Source organism: Hemibagrus wyckioides, linkage group LG06 (assembly GCF_019097595.1).
Source record: "Hemibagrus wyckioides isolate EC202008001 linkage group LG06, SWU_Hwy_1.0, whole genome shotgun sequence".
NCBI lineage: Eukaryota > Metazoa > Chordata > Actinopteri > Siluriformes > Bagridae > Hemibagrus > Hemibagrus wyckioides.
Window position 1 is genome coordinate 45,990,408 of NC_080715.1, and position 10,735 is coordinate 46,001,142.

At 39.3% G+C, this 10,735-nt stretch overlaps 1 protein-coding gene across 3 annotated transcripts; it reads right to left on the reverse strand.

Annotated features, from left to right (window-relative positions):
- Window positions 1-2,149: 2,149 nt before the first annotated feature.
- On the reverse strand, window positions 2,150-10,524 carry LOC131353993 (polymeric immunoglobulin receptor-like). 3 transcript variants are annotated; one of them, XM_058391180.1, is made up of 9 exons: window positions 10,309-10,524; window positions 9,024-9,326; window positions 7,692-7,997; window positions 5,192-5,311; window positions 4,952-5,101; window positions 4,797-4,868; window positions 4,483-4,538; window positions 4,170-4,271; window positions 2,400-3,935 (listed from the first exon to the last, which is right to left on the reverse strand). In XM_058391180.1, the coding sequence occupies exons 1-9, from the start codon at window positions 10,496-10,498 to the stop codon at window positions 3,912-3,914; spliced, it is 1,323 nt and encodes a 440-aa protein (XP_058247163.1). In that variant the 5' UTR covers window positions 10,499-10,524; the 3' UTR covers window positions 2,400-3,911. The 3 variants fall into 3 exon arrangements, with proteins under 3 accessions (XP_058247165.1, XP_058247164.1, XP_058247163.1); XM_058391182.1 differs by lacking the exons at window positions 2,400-3,935; window positions 4,170-4,271; window positions 4,483-4,538; window positions 4,797-4,868; window positions 4,952-5,101 and adding an exon at window positions 2,150-2,320; XM_058391181.1 differs by lacking the exons at window positions 2,400-3,935; window positions 4,170-4,271; window positions 4,483-4,538; window positions 4,797-4,868; window positions 4,952-5,101 and adding an exon at window positions 2,150-2,323.
- Between the last annotated feature and the right edge of the window lie 211 nt (window positions 10,525-10,735).

Below are 10,735 nucleotides of genomic sequence, written 5' to 3' on the forward strand. Positions count from 1 at the left end.
AGAACCATCACGGACTATAAAACACCATCCTCCAGAATGGGGAATGCGGACGCTTCTCTGGCAGACGAGCTAAACACTTTTTATGCTCGCTTCAAGGCTGCAGCTAATCACGCTAACGGCACTAGCGGCACAAACATCATGCACGCTGAGAGAGCCGGTGGTTAACGTGTTCACCATCTCGGAGCATGACGTGAGGAGGACATTCAGGAGAGTGAACACGAGGAAGGCAGCAGGACCAGATGGCATCACAGGTCGGGTTCTGAAAGCGTGCGCTGACCAGCTAGCACTGGTGTTCACAGAGATCTTCAACCTCTCCCTGAAATAGTCTACAGTCCCCTCATGCTTCAAACAGTCCACCATTGTTCCTGTCCCGAAGAAACCCCAGCCCACCTGCCTCAACGACTACCGCCCTGTAGCCCTGACTTCAGTAGTGATGAAGTGCTTTGAAAGACTGGTCAGAGACTTCATCACTGCATCACTACCAGACACACTGGATCCGCTACAGTTTGCGTACAGGCAAAACCGCTCCACTGAGGACGCCATTTCACACCTCCTTCACACAACAACAAGCCACCTGGACTGCAGAAAAGGGAATTATGTAAAAATGCTGTTTGTGGACTACAGTTCAGCGTTCAACACCATCATTTTTTCCACGCTCACCTCTAAGTTGGAGGTCCTAGGTCTCAGCACACCCCTGTGCCAGTGGATTTCCAACTTCCTGATGGAGAGACCACAAGCCGTACGGATGGGCAAACACACCTCATCCTCCATCACCCTCAGCACTGGAGCTCCTCAAGGTTGTGTTCTGAGCCCCCTGCTCTACTCACTCTACACTTATGACTGTATGGCCACTTCCAACTCCACCACCATCATTAAGTTTGCTGATGACACTGTTGTGTTGGGCCTGATCTCAAACAACGACGAGACGGCCTACCTACGGGAGATTAAAAACCTGGAGAGCTGGTGCCAGGTGAACAACCTACTCCTGAACATCAGCAAGACTAAGGAGTTAACAGTGGACTTCAGTACAAAGCAGGAGCGGTCATACCAACCGACCACGATCAGCGGAACCCCAGTGGAGAGAGTGGACAGCTTCGCAGGACTTGACTTGGTCCTGTCATACCAACACCCTGGTGAAGAAGGCCCGGCAGCGTCTATACCACCTGAGACGCTTTAGGGACTTTAAACTTCCCTCTCAGGCGCTAAAGACTTTTTACACCTGCACCACTGAGAGCGTCCTGACGGGTAGCATCACTTCCTGGTTCGGGAACAGCACCATGCAGGACAGGCGAGCCCTCCAGAGAGTGGTGCGTTCAGCTGAACGTACCATCCACACCGAGCTCCCTGACCTGCAGGACATCTACAGCAAGCGGTGCTGGATCAGAGCCAGGAAGATTGTGAAGGACCTCAGCCGTCCCAACAATGGACTCTTTTCTCTGTTGCGTTCAGGGAAGCGCTTCCGCTCCATGAAGGCAAACACAGAGAGAATGAGGAGGAGCTTCTTCCCGCAGGCCATTCACCTGATATGAACCTAGAACCTGATATGGATACGGGGACTCTGCTTTTTTTCATCACTTTTCATCACTTTGCACAAACTGACACTTTAACACTGGACTGGCACAAGTCACTTTATACAATTATTCCAGCACATGGACACTTTAATGATAAACACTGGATCACCTCAATATATGCCATATACACATACATCTCATCATGTTCATGTCTGCATTTATGTGTATATATGTATATATACCACTTTGTATATACCATATGTATATATATATCTACTTGCACCTATATTTTCATATTCTTACACCTATATTTTCATATTTTATTTTTTATTTATATTATATTTTTATTTACACCTATATTTTCATATTTTATTTTATTTTTATTTATCTATATCTTATTTTACTTTATTTTCTATTTTCTATTTTTACACTTTTAAGATACTCTAGTTTTATTTTTATCTTTATTTTTTATGGATCTCTTTCTAACATACTTTTTATAAATGTTTACATGCCGGACAGTCGTGAAAAAACATTTCCCTGCATGTCGTACTGTGTATGTAAATGTATGTGACAAATAAAATTTGAATTTGTTGTTGATAGAAGCAGCAGAAGATCATTTCCTATCACTCAGTGTTCAGTGAAAGCATGTGTGGTTCATGTGTGTTACCTGCAGTGTATCACAAATACAACAAAAGCTCTAAAGGTAGAAACAGATCTGTTATAACTCATTGTACGTGTGCTAACCTGATCTGTCGGCTTTCCTTTACAGTCCTGACGTCCTTCAGTAATCCCGTTCTCTCCACATGTTCCTGCTGAAGAGAAAACCCCTCAGAAATCACACCTCTAGTGGTAACAACAACATTTTACTTTCTGAAGTGATCAAGTAAGGTGTGGAGGCTGCTGTTTGATTTTTACTCAAATTTTTACTTAATTTTACGGTAAAAGCAAAAGTCCTCAATTTGAATTTCTACTTGAGTTATAGTACAAAAGTTCTTGTATCCAAATGTACTTAAGTCAAAAATAGTACTGCATTTATCCTAGCTCTAATGTTGTCATTTTTTGTAATTAACTATTCATTTTATGTGAGAAGAATCTGTCACCTTACTCACATATGCCTTTTAACACAAGGTCTGAGAAATGATCATGATACAGATGTCAGTTAACATTATTCTGAACAGTCATGACACACAAGGGGAACATGGAGGCTGGAAAATAGCAGGACTTGAGATCAGTTAGGATTTCCTGTAAAGATTTATGTTATACTTAAGATAGTAACAAATTAAAACCTGATAAAATACTTTACCATGTAGATGTATGGCACATTTGTGTGTGTGTGTGTGTGTGTCAGTGTTCACAGGGCACAGGTATTTGTGCATGGACTCTACACAAGAAAAAAGACCCTTATAATATAAAGACATGCTCTATAGCTTGTAAATTGTTTCCTACATAAAGTGCTTAAAAATAAAAATATAAACATCACAGCAGAAGAAAATATGAAGTACTACAGCGGGACAGTCTGACTTGGTCACTCATACAGAATAAGTAATGTGTGCTGGACACTCCTGTGTCTGGGGAATCAGTTTTAAACAAATGACCAGCGAGGATCTAAGCAGATTGACTTTAACAGAAACTTGCTGCTCTACAGATTCAGAGGAAAAAAGTTCAGATTCAGCTCAGTCAATATTTCAGTATTCAGTAACTAATGCTTTGGTGTGTGATGGACAATTACAGTATTTGTGCAGTAATCTTATTCTGCTTTACATAAAAAAATATGAAAAATAAATTTTACTTGGTGACTGGTCAAATATCAACAATAACAGTTGATCAATATGGGTTATGCTGTATAACATCAGTAATGTTAATATAGACTGATGATAGTTACTGATTACGTTAGCGTAAGGACAGGACATAATTAAGATAATGACAGATTTATTCAGATTTATTCACATACACAAGAAAATCCTTCAAAGCTACGAGCTAACATGAGATTCATATTAAAGAAAATGGCCATTATGATTATCACAGGACGCTCACCTCTACATGATTTCACAAAATATGATTCTTGGATTCTTGTAAGATGAAATCCTGTGTTATTGAGGCAGAGCAGGAATCTGAATATGAAAGACTTTCTTCTGTTCTACAGCTTAAAACAAATCCTGCAGGTCAGACCACGGGTCAGGGTGGCAGGAGGAGGTCAGGGTTTTCTTCCATCATAAGCTACAGTATTTCAGGCTGTGACACTGCAGTGACCACTGTCACAAACCCTTTAACTAACTATAAGTGTGTTTTACAAAAACTCATTTTGAAATCCACATTCAGTCCAGACGACTTTCCCACGACAGTCACAAACAAACACAACTTCTACAGCAGTCGTCTTACACAAAACAGGGTGATGAACTTTCATTTTTCTTCTTTTTCTTTTTTCTAAGAAAAAGAAGAAAAAAGAAGAAATTTTTTTTAAATGTAGACTCAAAATATTATTTCTGAGATTATTCATCAGCACACATATGATTAAATCTGTTTTTTATGGCTAGAAAAAAAATCACAGTAAAATAAACCGAACCGATATCATGAATCCTGTGCTTATCATGGTATGTTTTTAATCTACTGTATGATTTCAGCATTATTCTATATATTTACTGCAGATTAGTTTGTTACAATGCTGGCGTATTCGGTTTTCTCTCCAGCGTTGATCTGGACCTGAGCTGCTCCGGCTGTGTGAATGTGGCTTACAGTAGAGTAAGTAACATCAGGTACAGTCTGTGAAAGACAGAAGAGGAAAATTATTCATATAACACTTCTGTCACTTCTACTGTTGACTTTAAGAAGCAAGTAAAATCCTGTAAAGACGACACAAATCTCTAAATCTGACTTCTTTCTTTACACCATGTGTTGTTCTGAACATTTAAGACTTAAAGATGTCACATGATAATAAAAATCCAGCTGAATCCAGACCTGTGTGTACACTAACCTGATCCTTCTGCTTTGGACGTCCTTCAGTAATCACCTTCTTTCCACATCTTCCTCCTAATGAGAAAAGACCTCAGAAATCACACCTCTAGTGGGAACTACAGACTTTCACTATTTGAAGTAATCAGGTGAAGTGTGGAGGCTGCTGTTCTGCTTCAGCTCACATACATGAACACTGAGTGATGCAAAGAGCCACAGTTTAAACTTTATTTTACAGTGAAACTACTTACTGAATTACTGACTGACTTATTTATTTTCAAAATCTGTTGTGTGTGTGTGTGTGTGTGTGTGTGTATTTGTGCATTTGTGTTGTACCTTTGCATCTCCAACAAATAAATGCCACTACACCGACTATCACCGACAGAAAAGCTGCCGCAATGCCGAACACTGTGTAATAAAACACACCAAAAATATTAATAAATCTAATAATACTGGTTTCTATTTTCATTTCTGATGAAAAGTTTTGGCACCCAGAGGGAGGCTGCTATGAGTTTCTTGTTCATCTTGTTCCAGTGTTGTTGAGGATGATGAAGGTGAAGAGGTTTTTGGTGTGATTTGAGGCTGTTCTGATTGAGGTCTTCTGTGTGTTTTCATTGAGAGAGCTGAAGTTGCTTTGCTTTCTATAAAAAAGACAAAATGTATTACTAATAATTTTTATCACTGTTATATGTGATATGGCACATGACACTGGAGTAAAACATGCTGTTTACCTTGTTCCAGTGTTGTTGAGGATGATGAAGGTGGAGAGTTTGTTGTTTTACTTGGAGGCTGTTCTGATGGAGGTCTTCTGTCTGTTTTCCCCGAGTGTGTTGAAGTTTCTCTTCTTCCTACTGAAAAGACAAAACATATTAAATCTAAAGTCTGTTTTTAATCACTGTTAGTAATATGACACATGACACTCATGCTCAGTCATTAATGAAACAATGTCTGTAATACCTTCTTTAAAATAAAATGGTAACAATTAGAGGCATGTTAATGAAGATAAATGACACCTACATAAACAAAAACTTGAACATACATGAGTATTTATAAAGTGCTATAAGTGTAATCTGAGGTAAAGTCTGCATTTCTTGTTAATGTCAAGTTGATAAAAGAATTAATACAGATATACACATTTCTATATATTATTTCTCTGACTGTACATTAGAATGAGACTGATTTTAATTTAACATCATATAAATTCTATGAATTAGATATAAATATAAAAATAGATTAAACAACATGACACTGACACCTTTTGAAGCTGTTATTAATGTTTATGTAGGCTTATGTCAGCTGTAATGAAGGTGTGTTCTGAAGGCTGTGCTCTCTGGTGATGATAATCAGACAGAAATCACATGACACAAAGGTGGTTCTGTGTTGTTACCCTGCTCCTGCTCTGACCTGCTCACCAAATAGGAGTCATTATAATGTGTCACACTGTGACTTATACACTGAACAAAATTATAAACGCAACACTTTTGTTTTTGCTCCATTTTTCATGAGCTGAACTCAAAGATCTAAGACTTCTTCTATGTACACAAAAGGCCTATTTCTCTCAAATATTCTTCACAAATCTGTCTAAATCTGTGTTAGTGAACACTTCTCCTTTCCTGAGATAATCCATCCACCTCACAGGGGTGGCATATCAAGATGCTGATTAGAGAGCATGATTGTTGCACAGGTGTGTCTTAGACTGGCCACAAGGCTACTCTAAAATGTGCAGTTGTACTGTATTGGGGGGGTCGGGGGGGGGGTCTGGGGGGGTTGGGGGGTCCGAAAACTAGTCAGTATCTTGTGTGACCACCATTTGCCTCACGCAGTGCCTCACGCATCTCCTCATAGAGTTGATCAGGTTGTTGATTGTGGCCTGTGGAATGTTGGTCCACTCCTCTTCAATGGCTGTGTGAAGTTGCTGGATCTTGGCAGGAACTGGAACACACTGTCATATACGCCGATCCAGAGCATCCCAAACATGCTCAATGGGTGACATGTCCGGTGAGTATGCTGGCCATGCAAGAACTGGGATGTTTTCAGCTTCCAGGAATTGTGTACAGATCCTTGCAACATGGGGCCGTGCATTATCATGCTGCAACATGAGGTGATGGTCGTGGATGAATGGCACAACATTGGGCCTCAGGATCTCGTCACGGTATCTCTGTGCCTTCAAAATGCCATCAATAAAATGAACCTGTGTTCGTTGTCCATAACATACGCCTGCCCATACCATAACCCCACCGCCACCATGGGCCACTCGATCCACAACGTTGACATCAGCAAACCTCTCACCCACACGGCGCCATACACGCTGTCTGCCATCTGCCCTGTACAGTGAAAACCGGGATTCATCCGTGAAGAGAACACCTCTCCAAAGTGCCAGACGCCATCAAATGTGAGCATTTGCCCACTCAAGTCGGTTACGACGATGAACTGCAGTCAGGCTGAGACCCCGATGAGGACAACGAGCATGCAGATGAGCTTCCCTGAGACGGTTTCTGACAGTTTGTGCAGAAATTCTTTGGTTATGCAAACCGATTGTTGCAGCAGCTGTCCGGGTGGCGGATCTCAGACGATCTTGGAGGTGAAGATGCTGGATGTGGAGGTCCTGGGCTGGTGTGGTTACACATGGTCTGCGGGTTGTGAGGCTGGTTGGATGTACTGCCAAATTCTCTGAAACGCCTTTGGAGACGGCTTATGGTAGAGAAATTAACATTCAATTCACGGGCAACAGCTCTGGTGGACATTCCTGCAGTCATCATGCCAATTGCACGCTCCCTCAAAACTTGCGACATCTGTGGCATTGTGCTGTGTGATAAAACTGCACATTTTAGAGTGGCCTTTTATTGTGGCCAGTCTAAGACACACCTGTGCAATAATCATGCTCTCTAATCAGCATCTTGATATGCCATACCTGTGAGGTGGATGGATTATCTCGGGAAAGGAGAAGTGCTAACTAACACAGATTTAGACAGATTTGTGAACAATGTATGAGAGAAATAGGCCTTTTGTGTACATAGAAGAAGTCTTAGATCTTTGAGTTCAGCTCATGAAAAATGGGGGCAAAAACAAAAGTGTTGCGTTTATAATTTTGTTCAGTGTAGATTAAAACCCTCAGTTATGGTAAATTTAGTAGACAGTTTTGTTACATACGTGACTATAATTTATTTAAAGTCTTATCAGGTCGGCTTTCACACTAAATATCAACTTTTATTGTGTATTTAAATGTGTTACCTTCAACATTAATCCTGATGTCTCTGTATTCCCAGAATCCAGTGCTGCACCTGTAGTCTCCCTGATCCTCTTCTCTCAGGTCAGATATGAACAGAGACAGATTACCAGGAGAAATGTTATTAAACAGCTGAAGTCTGCCACGGTAGTGTTCATCATTTAACACGTCAGTCAGAGATCCTGTTCTGTAGGTCATCCAGGTGAATGTCTGAGGTTTGGTGTTCAGGTCAGAGCAGGAGCAGGGTAACAGAACTGAACCTCCTGGGTGTCCATTAAACACCTGATAATTATCACCAGAGAGATCACAGCCTACAGAAACAAACATACAAGAACTCAGAATCTACTGAATACTATATGAAGTACAAAGATCAGGACTGAAGCATGGACCCTGGAGCTGTGAGGAGATGATGATACCCACTGCATGGTGAAAAGTCCATGTGAAATATAAGCTGTAGACACAGAGTTTTTTTGGAAGTTGAGTTTAACTGAGAAAAGTATTCATGATATTTGAAAGCTGAGGTTATTCAATCCTTTTTGTATCAAAGCAGTGAAAAGTGATACACAGTTCAGTTCACATAGACCTCTGTTGTGTTCACTGTGTGAAAAGATTTAAAAAAGTGAACACAGTGTTGATAAATGGATGTAACCAAAATAAAATGTAAATAAGGCACAGTGTAGGAAGTGAAGCTGGAGGTCACTGAACCTTCACTGATAAATAAAGTTAAAACATTACTTAAGGAACTTCTTCATAGGGCTACATGACACCTAAATAAACCTTTCATAATAACTGACATGAACCTAAATCAATATTTATAAAGACATGGATTTAAAAAGTCTTCCTAATGTATCAGCTGATGTACAGACTGTGTTTATCAATGTTAATGTTAAACTGGTATAAACACCTAGTCTAGTGTCTTATGGAGATTTTCTTTGACTGTAAATTAGAGTTTGGTTTTAATGTTTCATGTCATATTAAATTTTATTCTGATTTATCAGATATTAATATAAAAACTGACTCAACAAGCTCAGAGTGACATCTAATGAAGGCTTTATTACTGTTTATGTAGTCATATGTCAGCTGATATGAAGGGTGTCAGCTCTATAGCTCTATAAACACTACAGTGTTATGAGAATAAATCATAGATTAGACTAAAAAATAACAAACTAATCCAACTTGATACTGATGTGTCACTATATGACTCCTAGATTAATTCCCCTTTAGTTATAGTAAATGGAGACATTTTTTTTACATATGTGACTATAATTCATTTGAAGACTTATCAAATCTGCTTTCACATTGAATACTAACTATTATTGTGTATTTAAATTCTTTACCTTTAACATAAATTGTGATGTCTCTGAGTCCCTTCTCAGTGCTGCACCTGTAGACTCCCTGATCCTCTTCTCTCAGGTCAGATATGAACAGAGACAGATTACCAGGAGAAATGTTATTAAACAGCTGAAGTCTGCCACGGTAGTGTTCATCATTTAACACGTCAGTCAGAGATCCTGTTCTGAAGGTCATCCAGGTGAATGTCTGAGGTTTGGTGTTCAGGTCAGAGCAGGAGCAGGGTAACAGAACTGAACCTCCTGGGTGTCCATTAAACACCTGATAATTATCACCAGAGAGATCACAGTCTACAGAAACAAACATACAAAAACTCAGAATCTACTGAATACTATATGAAGTACAAAGATCAGGACTGATGCATGGACCCTGGAGCTGTGAGGAGATGATGATACCCACTGCAGTTTTTTTGGAAGTTGAGTTTAACTGAGAAAAGTATTCATGATATTTGAAAGCTGAGGTTATTCAATCCTTTTTGTATCAAAGCAGTGAAAAGTGATACACAGTTCAGTTCACATAGACCTCTGTTGTGTTCACTGTGTGAAAAGATTTAAAAAAGTGAACACAGTGTTGATAAATGGATGTAACCAAAATAAAATGTAAATAAGGCACAATGTAGGAAGTGAAGCTGGAGGTCACTGAACCTTCACTGATAAATAAAGTTAAAACATTACTTAAGGAACTTCTTCACAGGGCTACATGACACCTAAATAAACCTTTCATAATAACTGACATGAACCTAAATCAATATTTATAAAGACATGGATTTAAAAAGTCTTCCTAATGTATCAGCTGATGTACAGACTGTGTTTATCAATGTTAATGTTAAACTGGTATAAACACCTAGTCTAGTGTCTTATGGAGATTTTCTTTGACTGTAAATTAGAGTTTGGTTTTAATGTTTCATGTCATATTAAATTTTATTCTGATCTATCAGATATTAATATAAAAACTGACTCAACAAGCTCAGAGTGACATCTAATGAAGGCTTTATTACTGTTTATGTAGTCATATGTCAGCTGATATGAAGGGTGTCATGTAGCTCTATAAACACTACAATGTTATGAGAATAAATCATAGATTAGACTAAAAAATAACAAACTAATCCAACTTGATACTGATGTGTCACTATATGACTCCTAGATTAATTCCCCTTTAGTTATAGTAAATGGAGACATTTTTATTACATATGTGACTATAATTCATTTGAAGACTTATCAAATCTGCTTTCACATTGAATACTAACTATTATTGTGTATTTAAATTCTTTACCTTTAACATAAATTGTGATGTCTCTGAGTCCCTTCTCAGTGCTGCACCTGTAGTTTCCCTGATCCTCTTCTGTCAGGTCAGATATGAACAGAGACAGATTACCAGGAGAAATGTTATTAAACAGCTGAAGTCTGCCACGGTAGTGTTCATCATTTAACACGTCAGTCAGAGATCCTGTTCTGAAGGTCATCCAGGTGAATGTCTGAGGTTTGGTGTTCAGGTCAGAGCAGGAGCAGGGTAACAGAACTGAACCTCCTTGGTATTGGGTGATTTCTACCAGGTCATTATCACCAGAGAGATCACAGCCTACAGAAACAAACATACAAAAACTCAGAATCTACTGAATACTATATGAAGTATGAGAAAATAATTATGTTTCAGCGGGGGTTGCACGTGAGCTCGGCGAAGATGGCTGCATAGTGTGAGA